The sequence below is a fragment of the Limanda limanda genome, chromosome 16 (genome assembly GCF_963576545.1).
Source record: "Limanda limanda chromosome 16, fLimLim1.1, whole genome shotgun sequence".
Taxonomy (NCBI): domain Eukaryota; kingdom Metazoa; phylum Chordata; class Actinopteri; order Pleuronectiformes; family Pleuronectidae; genus Limanda; species Limanda limanda.
In genome coordinates, this window is record NC_083651.1 from 19983441 (window position 1) to 19997948 (window position 14508).

The 14508-nt window shown below is 41.8% G+C and overlaps 2 protein-coding genes across 3 annotated transcripts in view; both read left to right on the forward strand.

The window, feature by feature from the left end:
- Positions 1-3538: 3538 nt before the first annotated feature.
- sumo3b (small ubiquitin like modifier 3b) lies at positions 3539-6778 on the forward strand. Its single transcript, XM_061088397.1, has 4 exons — positions 3539-3647; positions 4192-4320; positions 4419-4490; positions 5745-6778. The coding sequence occupies exons 1-4, from the start codon at positions 3627-3629 to the stop codon at positions 5808-5810; spliced, it is 288 nt and encodes a 95-aa protein (XP_060944380.1). The 5' UTR covers positions 3539-3626; the 3' UTR covers positions 5811-6778.
- A 4544-nt stretch (positions 6779-11322) lies between these two features.
- fmnl2a (formin-like 2a) overlaps positions 11323-14508 on the forward strand; it is a 50151-nt gene continuing 46965 nt past the window's right edge. For both annotated transcript variants that reach the window (XM_061088420.1, XM_061088421.1), the window contains exon 1: positions 11323-11731. In XM_061088420.1, coding sequence (XP_060944403.1) covers positions 11618-11731 — 114 coding nt within the window. In that variant the 5' untranslated portion in view covers positions 11323-11617. The remainder of the gene's footprint in view (positions 11732-14508) is intronic.

Here is a 14508-nt window from a genome sequence, read left to right on the forward strand (position 1 = left end):
CTACATCCTGCCATCCAGCACCATCTGTCCTTGGGATTGGGCAAAATGGGGAGTCTGCTGGAGTAAGACTTTTCATCTGGGTTCACCCTGCAAGCATTTGATATATAGATTCTTTGTGGGACATCTTTATAGTAATAAATAACAATAAAATAATGAATACACTGTGAAAGTAATTTTAAATTAAAAAAAAAGACAAAAATGCTCAAATTACAGCTTCTGTTTATCAGGATTTTCTGTTTGTCTTTTTGCTACCTGTTGGTGAATTTAGTAATTTCAAGCAATTGGAATTTTATTTGAGAATTTTTGATATTTTAGAAGTCATACAATTCTTTGAATCAATCATTAATGAAAATAATGTCAAATTACAGACATGGTTTTGCACATTCCTCAGATCAAGAAATGTAATGAGATAATAAATATTTGAATTAAGGATTTGCTATGTTATGTGTATTTATTGGATCTGAGTGTCCCTGACTTATGGATGTTAACATCTTCTTTTGTGTCTGTCTTTGATACAGTCACCTTACAGAATTTGGTCATCGTATTCTCGCTGGTGCTTGGCATCATCAGCTTCGCCATCTTGATCCTCATTTGCTGCTGCTGCTGCTGCAGATGTCAAAAAAGAAGAGGGTAAGTATTGAGTCTTGTGAAGTGGAGGCCGAGAAATCTGGTTCAGCATAGGAGGAGGAGGAGGAGGAGGAGGAGGAGGAGGAGGAGGAAACACAATGGGTTGTTTTTCTGCCAGGCTCGGCTGATACCGCCGTCTCCTAAAGCCTGCCAGAATTTGTGACTGCAGTTTAACTCTGAAAATAACGTTGCTCTCTCTATGAGGACGTGGCCTCCAAAAACTAGTTAACTTAATAATGAGTGTAAAGGGGAAACTGAGATATTTGTTAGATTAGTGGACTGCTTGAATTGTAAGAACACTATTTTAACTATTTCATTTTAATTGCAATTAAAACAATGATGAATATTAATGTAGCTGCATACTTTATTATTCCAGAAACAAGAAAGAAGCTGGAAGGACGGAGCGTCACACCCGGATGGGGAATATTGGTAAGAAAGCCAGGCAAATCGGAAAAAATCATTAGATACTCCGATGTGTAGCAAAAGACTTTATTAGTTTGTTACCGTCTTAACAAGAAAAATTGTCATGGATCATGGATTGCCCATACATTATGAGCATTTTTTAACCAGGTTTATTTATTGGTGTACTTTACTTTCATTTTCATTCATCATTTCAGCTTAGATTACGAATAGGGTTTTCTTATTTTTTAACTTCTTTTAATATCTTTTGCTAGATTTATGCGTTTATCCTAAGTCTTTGTTTTATTGCTAACTTCTAAGTCCTTATTGATCTATTTTATTGTTCAGTGTTCCCGGTTATCTTAGCAAGTTGTCTGTGTTTCTTCCCATTTCAGGGCCACAGAGATAAAGTTGAGAGATGATGCAGTCAGGTCGAAACATGGTGAGACACATTCATTCTTTGTGACGTTTGAGTGGGTTAATACATGTAAATTTTAAACATTCAAGAGGACTGTTTGGCAGATGCTTAGTTCACAAACAAAGTGTTAAACAAAAAACTCTTGCAAAATGAATCAAAAACAGGGTTGGGGAAAGATAAGATAAAATGAATAATGATGTAGCATTGAAATAATAATAGTAATAATAGTGCCCTCTACTGGAGAAAAAATACACTGTACATACTTGATACACATTAATTCAATTTGAAAGCTAATGACTACAACGAGTTTTGTAAACCTAAAAAACTAAGAAATTGCATTTTACCCACATTTGTAACCATCAAAATATCTGTTCTCCATTCCTCTTTTGTAGGTCTGGCAATGGACGACCGCAAGAAGGAAAACGATGGTTCTCGTTATCTAGCCTTTATGCCAATGGCAATGGTCTTACAAAATGCGATGTACACTGACTGTGGAACGTATTCTACTGACTGTGGAACGTATACTACTGACTGTGGAACGTATACTACATGTGACTCGTTTACCTAATGTTTCTTTTTTTTTTTATACCTAATAATATTTCTTCTGTTTTCATCTTCATGTGAACGATTGTGTGAAAATTTGTTCAGTTAACTTGCTATTATCTCCACACAGGAAAGTGCATGTGTACTTATGGTCCACCATCACAAGCAAACAGTATTTGCATAAACTGCAGCTGATGCTTAAGTGGCTTTTAAAACAGCAGTTTCATCTTAATTTTATTTTTCTGATCATAATTCCTGTCGAAAGCTTATCTGTTATTTTTATATTAAAGTTAATTTGTAACATGCAGCACATTTAACATTACTTTATTATAAATACCAGAATAAGATTGAGAGCTAAAATGTTAGTCTTTGGTTTACATGTGAAACATTTGATTATTGTGCAGCTGTTGAAAGCAAAATGTGACCATAAATTTCTAAATGAAATAAAAAAAACTGCGTGTTTTTGTGACTTGCATGATTTGCTTATGGTTTTATTTTTTTTATGTGAACGTTAACACCGGGTCAACATTATGAATGAAAGGCGTTGGACCAGAAGAAACAAGTCAGCTCAACAGCGCAATAATGAAATCAAAACAAAAACGTAGAAAAAAGTCAAATGCAATACAATTCTCAAACTATATACATTCAGAGTTGCAGTGTAACATTCAAGGATACAAATGTAGTGACAACTACCTGTGTGGAATGTGTATGTATGATTTATTGCACATATTCCAGACGTGAGTGAGGGGGAAAAAAGTGGGGAGCAGGCAGGACAACAGATATGCACAGGATTATTGGACATGAATTGACTACGAGTTTAGAAACCTGATGGCCTTTTAATAGAAACTGTTCTTACCCTTTTCCTGACCTAACTTTCAGATGGTAACACAACAGTTTGCATGCTGTGGTCCTTGACCAGAAAAAATGTTTCCACTATAGATACTTGTTTATACGTGGAATGTTGACCCTATTTTAAACTGTCTGCATTTGTAAAACTGAAGGATGTTAAGAGGTCTTATTTTAACTGTTTGGATTCTCAACTTGTTTTGTTTTTCATCATTAAGACTTTGTTTTTTAACCAAAAGCAGTACAGTGGTCAAATGTAGAAACACACCCGTCAGGAACTTCAGGCATACAATAAAAAAATTTTTTATATAAAAATTGAAAAAATATATATACAATGTCAGAACAGTGGTTCAGGACCATTATAGCAATGTATTTCCTGTATCGCAGGTAAAATGCATATAAAAGGACTGTGAGTGAGTTTTCAGGTCTTTTAATGTGATTTAAGTTTCAAACTATAACTAATAATATAAAAATATCCTAAAGACGCCTGTTCATTAAGGTAAGTTTTGACTGGATTAAAAGGTTTATTTCGCAGCAGGAGCCTTTTGTTTCACCCACGGTCTTCCTCCAGCTAACTCGCGGGAGCGCGCAAAAACGACCTTGCGCGCTCACGTACGCGCGGCCCCGACGCACAGAGGAGCACGTGACCCCGTTGGTCGAATCACATTTTAAATTTCGGCGCGCGCGCCCCTGGTAGTCCAAACCGAAAGAGCCGGAGAGGAGCCGACGAGCCGCTGCACCGTGAACCGTCTCCCGCCACACCGCAGCATCCTCCCCGGGAACAGGCAGCAGGATGTCCGAAGAGAAGCCCAAGGTCAGTGCGGGCTTCCTCCGGAGCTGCGGCGGGTTCCGTGTCGGTCTTTCAGCGCTAGTGGAGCCGGCAGCACGCTAACGCTAGCCCGGCTAAGCTAACGTGCTCCCGGGCTACAGATGCCGCATTTGAGCGGGTAGATGAACAAAACAAAGGTTCAGCGATTTGCGGATATTTTGGATTTAGGCGCAGAGTCGATGGCGCCCCACCCCCCCCCAGCCCGCTGCTGCTACATGCTAGCTTTAGCCTCGAGTGGAGCAGTCGAGGCTCATGAGGGGTTTTCTAGTGAAATGAATGATATGCACGTTTATTTTTCATTTGCGCCATTGTGGCTCTCTGCGCCAGTTTGAGCGATGGCTAGCTTGCTATGCTAACCCCGGGGTGGGTGGGGGGGTGTATATAGCGCTAAGTGTGTGTTGCCGGTGAAATCCTCCGCCAGGACCGAGCTCATCCGGTGAACGGGGCTGACTTAAGCTGGCTCGCTACTTGAGTTAGCTGCCGGTGAGTTTAGAGATGATGATGATGATGGCGGGTGTTGTTGTTGCAGGAAGGAGTGAAGACGGAGAACGACCACATCAACCTGAAGGTGGCCGGTCAGGACGGGTCGGTGGTACAGTTCAAAATCAAGAGGCACACTCCGCTCAGCAAACTCATGAAGGCGTACTGCGAAAGACAGGTAACTTCCGCCTGCACCGAACTACCCACAACCCCCCGCGGTTGTGTGTGTTGTATTAGCTGCTAACGTGTGTGTGTGTGTTTGTGTCTCTCTTCCAGGGTTTGTCAATTCGACAGATACGGTTTAGGTTCGATGGACAGCCGATTAATGAAACGGACACACCTGCACAGGTTGGTGAAACGCACTCTGGGTTTGAAGCTGCACTGAACTCAGTATTTGCTGTTTCTTGATGTTACTTATCATGATTCCATTTCGCATCATAATAGATGACGTACCTGCGCACGTTAACATGCACTGTGGCACAGATCTGTAATACCTGTTTGCGTACACACAGTCAGGCTGTTAGTAGAACTTAATTATTCAGTGATTCGTATTAAAATGGCTTCACAACCTAAATTAGACTAACCCTGAACCCAGGAGTTACCCACCCGCTCGAATAAACAGATAAATGGTTGGTGTATAAGGGTTTTTCCCTTTTTAATCAATTTAAATGCATTTATTTACATTTCATGGTAATATTTAGCCTCAGCTGACTCCCTGAAGAAGGTGTTATCTCTAATTTGTGTTTAATATGACCATGTCATGATCATAAAGACATTTTAATTGTTTGAAAGGAGTGACTTTGAGTTTTTTTGTAGTTTTCTATATCCTATTCACCTGTGAAAATCCCAGTGTGTCTAGGGACTGCTCCCAAAATAAAACGTTTTGTAATAAAGATGGGAAGGGTGAATTTAGCCAAAAATCCCAATTAGAAAACTTTATTGATCCCTTCAGGGATATTGCTTTGACAGTTGCACAACGCGCATGCAAAAACAGAATCTAATGTGCGAGATAGAATTGTCAGACTTCTTACTTAAGCCCACAACGAGTCCAGTGTTGGTATTTCAGCATGACACTGAGCAGAAGTGTACAGCCATGGCAACCTGCTCGAGTGGCTACTGGACACGACTGACTGTCTATGAGAGCAGCTCAGACAAAACCTAGACTTTCGGTTGCCATGCAACATCTATGGGGAGACCTGAATATGGCAGTTCATACACTTCACTTTCAGTCTGATGGAGCTGGAAAGGATCTGTCCATCAGTTGGGATAATATCTCCAAATCTGGATGTGCAGGAGTTGCAGGCTTAACCGTGATAACTCAAGCTCTACTTGCCACTAAAGGTTGAGATTTTGGGATCGGTGTGTAGTTAAAACATGATTTAGTAATGTAACTTACAAACACCACCAACTGTTGGAGACATTGAGTGTATTTGTTAAAAGACAATAAATTATTGACCTCTTTCGCTGCTAGTTCTATCAACTAATTTCTGAAAAGTCCTTGTTGCTAAGGGTACATATTAAGATCTGTATATAATGTGCTGTGAAATGACTGTATTTCTGTGTTGCTGAATGACCAATGTGTAACTTGTTTTGTCCTCACAGCTGGAGATGGAGGATGAAGACACTATTGATGTATTTCAACAACAGACAGGAGGTGTCGGATCTTAAGTGTTATGTGGGCTCGTGGAAGAACATCCACACCATATTTTCATGTTGTATTTGTTTATTTTTGTTCTTTTTTTTCACTGTGCTTTGCTAACACAGTGATGTTCACAAAATAACTTTTTTTTTTGGAAGCCAAATCGTGACTTTTAGCTGTTTTATTCACAAGTTAGTAATTAAAAATGTTCAATTTTAAATCAGATATGGCTTTCAATAAAAAAACAAAACTTGACATCCTGCATGTCACAGGAATCAACCAAAATCTTTTTCTTTTCATTTTTTCTTGCACACATTCAAATTCAGGTTGGGCTTATTTTAAATAATGCTCTGATAAACTGTTGCATCAGAGGCAATGATTGTCTCCACAGACGGGAAAGTTCTTATGAAATGTTTCTAATGTAATAAACCTTCAGTAGTGTTATTTTTAAGAAACAATTAAAATAACTTAATAAATTCGTGCCCATTTTACTTTCTACAGTTGCTATGGAAAAAATGCTTGTGCAGAGAAAGATCCATATGGATGTTTTACCTCAATACTGTCACACTAGACAGATTTAACTAACTGGTTATTAAATTATGGTTTCTTTCTAGACCAAAACGTTAGATGAAAGAGCTTTTGGTACTGGAAGCTCGGTAACACTGGTCTTATCCCACCTTTTCAGGACCTTTTTAAAATATACAAAATGTAATCGTGTCACCTTTAGCAGTCCATCTAATCTTATATATTTCATTGTATAAATATCAAGTCATTGCTGTTTTGCCAATTTGAATACATCAGTTTCAAATCTCTATATTATCAACAGATTAGTTTGTTGGACTTGTCGGTCGGTAGAAATCATATTTTGTAAGAACGTCCACCTTCATTTTTAACAGGTTGTTAGATTTGCAGGGTGACATTGGCAGATATTTCACCTTTTTTTTGTACATTATTCGTTGTCCCTATACTGTATACAATAAATATAGTTTGATACTCAGCCTCTTGAGTGGCTTCCCATTTGTGTGGATCTGCTATTGAATGAATATTTTAGCCATGCAGCACTACACAATGCAGGGCAAATTAAAATATTTACATCTTGAGTCGGAAGCCTGCAGCTGGTAAAAGGACTTGGATAGAGGAGCACTGCTGACTGAGTGTTGATCATGTGTCATGGCAGAATAAATATTCTGTGATCAAGCTTTGTTATCGTAAAAACAAGATTGTTGTTTTTTGTACGAACCCCTGAAATGGGATAATTTGCTCAAACGTTACATTACTCATGTCTCTAAAAAAAAGGTGCCATAATTAAAACCGAAGCTCTCGTCCCAAGAGGGCAACACACTCTACAGACACCAGAGGGCATTGTTGCCCTATATACGTATGACCCCGTTGAATTCCCCCGCCCATCAATTCACAACACAAAGACACATTTGTTGCTCCTGCACTCCAGAATTGTGAAGGCCATAACTTCACGAGCCTCCTCTTATTCAAACCAACTTAATTTCACAGATGTTACTAAACCGAGCGGCCAAGTGAGCTCTGCGACGTTCTGCACACAGAGGTCTGCTTGTGCTGCCTTTATTTTTGGCGTCGCCTCTGCATTTTATATTTCCTTATGGAGCCACTTGTGTTTCCCCCAGACCTCTCATAGATGCAGCTGCAAGGTGCCCCCCCCCTCCGCCCATACATCTCAGACACTAGATTCTAGTGCACGTCCTCTTGGAAGAATAAGATGTTGTGTTTGCTCAAATGCAGACTATTAATCGCAAAGCTTCTGATATTTTAGACAAAATGTATGCCTTGTGCTTTTATTTTCTCAAGCTATGCAACACTTGACTCAAAATGAGGCCTGACTGGGAAAGAGGACAGATTCAAAGAAAGTGCTGGAAGAAAGATCACATCATATAGGCTACACACATCAACAGGCCAGATTCCCATCATCAGCTCTTTCCTGTTTCTACCGTTGCTGTGTCACCATCAGCTGCGTCAGTGATGCCCGTGAGGCAGCACACTAACCCCCAGTAGCTTTTTTTCCACTGCACTTAATAGAGAGACACTTTGTGTTATTGTTGCTTTAAAGCTCATTCATATGTCATGTGCTGCTCTACTTCCAGTGTACAGTCAGGACAATGTGTTTGTTATTGTGACAAGAGAATGGATGGATTTAATCCAACTACGCAGTCACATGCATCTGTTTATTGTAATAGGCCCGTGTCAGTATATGATAGACATCGTTGCATAATCATTTACGATCTCTCAGGGTTTAACTCCCTTGGTCCACGATTCAGTGTGAGGCAGTTGGTTTTTACAACTAACTCAATAGTAATTTATCTCTTTGTTACTAAGTTTCAGGGGATCCTACTTTTATTACCTGATCTTATACCACCATCTTGAAATGGTCCTCATGTCAAAATCTGTTTTGAGACTGTGATAGTGCACCTAGATGGTACATGGACTGTACTTCATAGAGCTTATGTTCAAAGCACTTAACACCAGAATTACTTATACTTCATACACCACCACTTATACTTCTATATACATAAAACCCATGCACACCCTGCTGGGACAAGCGACCTGAGGACAGGAGGAGCCGAGGGCAGAATCACATCATTTGATGTGCATCAGGTCGTACAGGCCTGGGACCACAAAAAGTAAGTAAAAATACATATGCAGGATATAAAAATACAGTGAATACATAGATTTGTTGAATCAATATTTTGATAGCCTATGTTTTATTCAAAATGCTGACATGCACATATCAGTGAAACTAAATTATACTTAAAAATATATATACATATTTATATATATTTGATCGCTAATACATAAGTTATTCATGTCACATACCATTTTTAATTGATGACGTTGCATTATTTTAAAAGCTTTCATAACTTAGGAATTGCTGTGGTAGTAATGGGAGACTTTCAGAAAAATCTCCAAATGAGGAAGTGATTACATCCTATATTTTAAAGGTCACAGTTCCACTTCACTGTCACATCATAATGTTCTGCAAAAGTGCTTTTATTCATATTATCATGCTTTTATAATTACTGAAGTGTAGGCCACTGTAATTGTACTATACAAGATATAGGCTAATTTCATTTGCAGTGGTTAAACATGTGACGTGCACACCACAGTGGGGAGGGGTGGTCAGACGGAGCAGATCAACTTCAGGACACGTAATGATCGCATGAGGTCAGTCAGCTGTGTTTCGCATCCTCAGTGCGTCCAGGCAGCCATTACCTCAGATAGGACACCCTCCCCTCCTGAGTCGGCCCGGCATGGTGAATGAAAGCACTGTGCATCTGGAGAAACTCTGGATCGTCTCCAGAGCTCTGCACGCTGACGTCACCCTCTGGTGTGTAATGTGGCCTCCACCCTGTCAGCAGATCGGATTTCATACTAACGCATGTGGAAGATCTCAAGGAAGCATAAACATGTCTGACTCTGATAGACTTTTTTTTACAAAACAGCAGTTTCATAGGGATTCTTACATTTTCATTGACACTGAACAGAGATAGTGAAGAAGAAGAAGAAGAAGAAGAAGAAGAAGAAGAAGAAGAAGAAGAAGAAGAAGAAGAAGAAGAAGAAGAAGAAGAAGAAAAAAAGAAGAAGAAGTGGCAATTTTAGGGATTTTGGATCATTTAAGGTGTTCTTCAAATTGTTATACAGGTATATGACATATATAAGAAATACCAAAAGGAGATCCGCCAAAGGTTTTGCTCCAAGGATATTCTTCTGAAGACCGATGTTACTAATATCTAATAACATATTCTCTCCAAGTTTAAAGTCAAAAAACAAAATCTACTCCTCATTTACCAGAGATCCACAGGGTTAAGGTAGTTCCCCTGCTAAGAAAGGTTTTAACTGGAAAAGTACAACAAACAGCAAACTAATACAATAACACGTATAAGCTACAGTGCAATTCAATTAAATACAACTTGTTGATTTGAGAAATCAGAATCATACTTTCTGTTAACGGTGAAGTTTCAATGTCCTTTATATCATCTTCTTTTCATGTTCAAGTTTCCATACATGCTTGGTGTCAGGATATATCTGCTGTTTACCGTAATGTTTACAACCATGTGTGGTTTATTTACGTTAGTAATTGGTTAATGCACTTTTTAAACACAGGTTGCCCAGATGCATCCGTTCCATGTTCCTTTGTGGATGTTGTCTCACTGTCATGGTTCACTGGCCACTTAAATGGAGAGGAGACAGAAGTAAAATTATTAGTAACACATGAGATTGTCCTGCCACAGCACGTCAACGTGTCACGTGGGAGGTAAAGCGGAACTGGAATTACTTCCTAGCTGGAGTAATTTTAGAATTGAATTGACGACCTCAGTTAATCGTGACCAAGTCCAGTTGTTCTGCTTTGACTGGGGTTGGTTTGAAACTCCCGTTTATGATGGTTGGTTTGATGTAACAACTCACCTGTTGGGTGTTGTTTGTTGTTTGCGGCTGATTAAATTAATGGGAACTTCGTCGCATCAGTTGACAGAAGCTCATCAACCCTGCCTCCTCCATGTTAGCAGATGGGACGTGGACCAAACTCAAGAGTCAAAGTACACATCAAATGACAATGTCTCAAAGATTGTTTCTAGCTCCAACATTGCAAGATGGCAGCATTCGTATCCGAGATATTTTAGCATAATTTCACGCGTCGTCAATCTTAATATACAGATAATATGGAAAATACTGTTATACATGATGATCAGTTGGGAAGACTCAAACATGAGATAAGACTATATATTTTAACACTTTTACATATCTATCTTTGACGAGAGATAACCTTCTCTGTTAGAATAGAAATAGAAAAATAGTTTGATATGATATGATATGATTATTAATGGTTTTAGTAAATGTCCTGAGCAGTGGATTGTGTTGCTAAACATCTGGTGGCACTGGGCCAATAATCAATAGCTCATTACATCACTTGCAACAAGTTGAGCAAACATGTTGATCATCACACACACACACACACACACACACACACACACACACACACACACACACACACACACACACACACTTCATACGCCCCTGGAAAGCCCCTGGAATCACCCCCTCCCCAGGCTGAGGGGCCTCCTGCTCAGGGGCCCCTGGGGGAACGGGGGACTCAAAGTACCACAATGCAACACCGACAAATATCGTCTCCCTTAGCTACGGCTTTCGGAGCTACGCCCCAAGAAGAAGAAGAAGAGGAGGAAAAAGGAAGAAGAAGAAGAAGTGGGAGGCTTGTGTGTGAAAGGGCTCATTGTAGGAGGGAGGGATGAGTGTGTGTCTGTGTGTGTGTGAGTGAGGACCCCCCCCTCTCTGTAACTAGCTGCTCAGTGCTCAGCGGTGGAGGGATTAGGAGAGTCACTGCCCAGCCGAACCGGAGGGAGGGAGGAGGGGGGTGTACTGCAACAGCGTGAATCATGACCGCCGTCACTACTACAGACTGGGAGTGGAGCCGGAATTGTGCAAGATACGGATAACGGCGAAGAAGAAGAAGAAAACCGGGTGTGGGGGTGTGGGGGGGGGAAAGGCTCCGTGTGGATATTCCCAGTCCAAGTTTCTCCCAGCAGCTCTGCCCAGTGACCATGCCTCACCGCGGGCAGCGCCACCTCCACTGCCCGGAGCCCAGGGGCTGTTCCGCCGCCTCCCTCCCATGTGCTTCCCGCTGAAGAAGCCACCGAGGAACCAGAGGAACCGCTGAGCTCTCACTTTTTTACTTCTTCCCTTGCTTGTTTGTTACTCCCACCGTGCCGCCGGGGGTCTTCAGGAGAGGACGCGGTGGCCGCTGTGGGTGGGGGGGTGGACCGAGGACTAAGTTGTACTTGTTGGTCCCACCATGGGGAACGCGGGGAGCATGGACCAGCACGCCGACCCCAGAGGACACCACATGCCGCTGAAGCTGCCCGTGCCCGAGCCGGCCGAGCTGGAGGAGAGGTTCGCCATCGTCCTGGTGAGAAGCTACGAGAACGTGTTTGGTGAAGTGTGTGTGTGTGTGTGTGTGTGTGTGTCTCCTCTTTGTTCCCTCCACGCTCCAGCGTCCCGGGACCAAACAGCTGGGTGAGGAGGTGGGACCCCTGCTCGTCCATTTAGTCCTCTCTCTCTCTTTGTTGTCCAGGGGGAAAAAGCTGGGGGACGAAAAGTTGATCAACAGTGTTTAGAAGCTCCAGACGTTTCCCACTCCATCATCATATTTCAGAGTTAAATCCTGAATATCTGTCTTTACTTTATTTCTTGAGGTTGAAGTTACATCCAGGTCTGAAAGTACCTTCTTGTTTATCCTCCACGCTTCTGTAAAATCCCAAGTACAGTGGCCGCCGGAGACACCTGCAGTCATCCTCTGGATCAGGTCTGAGCCTCTGAGTGCCCAGCATGCCAGCCCCCCCCCCCTAAACATCTGTCACATCATAAAGCATCAGCTGCATCTGTCAACAATCATGTTGTGTGACCTGGGTCTTGCAGACGTCCTCCAGACTTTGAGGAGCTAATAGTTCAGACGTAGACATGGTTTGGAATCTTTCACTTCCACACCTCCAACACTTTGTTGACTGATTTGTGGGTGATCACGAGGTTCGAAAGCACCACAGAGCTTGGGTCATAAAAGAGTTATTCATCCTCCTCTCCCATTGTGCCTTAAATAATCACTTTAGGTCATAGTTATGAGTTGATAAATAACTCTTTGCGATCACGAGGGGGTTTTGTGTTCAGGACAGAGCTCTCCAGTCTGTGGAGAAAGAACAGGGTGAAATTTGAGAGCTGACAAAAATGTGGGTCAAACGTGATTGTTGTCGCTCTCATAAACATGAGCAGCTCAGGAGAAGGAATCCGACCTGAGCGAGCCACCACTTACAGCCGCGTGATCGTAAACTTGTCCTGACGACAAGAAAAATGCTTTCATTTTCTCTCGTGTCGTCTGATAAGGGTTTGGGAGGAAGTGGAATCCTTGTGTGTCACAGGCGTTGTGTTGCTGTGATTGCTGCTTGTCCCACGCTGATGAGTCTCATCAGACTTTGTTTTGGAGGTTTTGACGTCACGCTGCCGAGGGATTTGGGGCCTTCTCCTAATCACGTCTGCCTCAAGAATTCACCGGCTTCCAGCAGTTTGCGAGATGATTTTCTCTGCGCTGGGAATGTCACGGATCAGCAAACGATTAGGATCCATAACTAAACCTCCATAGTGTTTTTTAGAGTCGTAATATTAAGATACATTTTTATTTATCCCACACACATGCACAGACATGCACACTCATGCAAGGGGAAATTTAACCTCTGCTTTTAACCCATCTGGTGCAGGACACACAGAGCAGTGGGCAGCCATGTACGGCGCCCGGGGAGCAGATGTTGGGGGAGTAAGGTGCCTTGCTCAGGGGCACTAGACAGGGTAGGGAGACTCCTCTTGGATTTTTGGACAGATCAATCCAGGTTCGTCTTTTTGTTGTTTCTCTGTGGAGTCGAACCAGAGACGAACCAGAGACCTTTTCTGCCCATAGTCCAAGTTTCTGCCACTAGTCCACCGCCTCTCATAAACATCTACCTGTCTAACTCGAGCGCTGGCTGTCAGAATCTCCCGGTAGCATGTCAGGATCCCCCCCCCCTGCTCCCTCCCTTCCTCCTCCCTCCTGCCAGAGTGATGCCTCAGCTCTCGGCGGGATGGAAGCCCTCCAGCATTAGCAGATTTTAGTGCTGTAATCACAGCGTTAAGTGTTATTTACTACAGTTTAAACCCTAATGTGTCCCGGTCTGAGTGACGCTGACGACCTCACTTCAGTTTTAATGAGAGCTGATAAAGATGATACCTCTCCCTCGTCTTTCTATCCCCCCCCCAACATCTCAGGACTGATGAATCTGGGTTTAATTGGACTTGGCCGCCCGTCAGCGACTCATTAATCATTTGTGATATTGTCAGCTAATGACAGAGCTTTGCTCCGTCACATTTACTCCCACAATGCTCTGATTAACGTCTGATCAACAGGGAAGCCCTTGATCACAGCAGGAGACCATTTTGGATTAAAGGCTTGTGCTGTGTGCGACCACACTGAAGCGCTCGCTCACCTCCTCAGAACCCTTGAGTTTCCTCTATAGGACATTCTGTGACATGCACACAGTGACTCCTTTCAAACACTGACTCATGAGCTTCATCATCTGAGTCAACCACATGTATGACTCATTCCTACAGCGTAAAGTGAACTTGGATAATCAGGTTTATAAGTTATTTGAGTTCCTATCCCTACAAATACAGTAACTCTACGGTGTGACCATTAGAAGTTTGGTACTTTCAGGCTTTTCTCAAATCGTCTGGGATGCTAGTCCTTTACTTAGTTACTGTGAGTTTCAGCAGCAAAAGGTGAAGAATTTGTGTCTGGTAGCCAAAATATGCCAAGTCTATCAGTAGTTAATATTGGTAACAACAGCAGCCATGCAAGAGCTTTGTATTGCTAAAATTATTTAATGTAAAACCAGAACTACATCCCGTCTGATCTGATAATAAATATATAAGAGTTAAGACCTGGACCAACTTTTTAAATACCAACTTCATGTTCTTGTTTCTTCTTCTCACTTGTTTGAACACGTAATCAAGTTGTACTGACGTTTAACGCCTGATTTTTAATGTTGAGTTAGGTTAAAGATTTTTGGGACGAGAGTCCAAGTGTTAGCCTGTTATCATTAAATTGGAAAAATAGAGTAAAAGCAATTGAATAAAAGGAATTCAGACCTCGATGCATATGCAGGG

Bases quoted from the DNA above. Each gene is read 5' to 3' on its own strand.
- sumo3b (XM_061088397.1), top strand. From the start codon at position 3,627: ATGTCCGAAGAGAAGCCCAAG. The intron at 3,648-4,191 runs GTCAGTGCGGGC...TTGTTGTTGCAG, and splicing joins TGTCCGAAGAGAAGCCCAAG to GAAGGAGTGAAGACGGAGAA. The intron at 4,491-5,744 runs GTTGGTGAAACG...TTGTCCTCACAG, and splicing joins AAACGGACACACCTGCACAG to CTGGAGATGGAGGATGAAGA.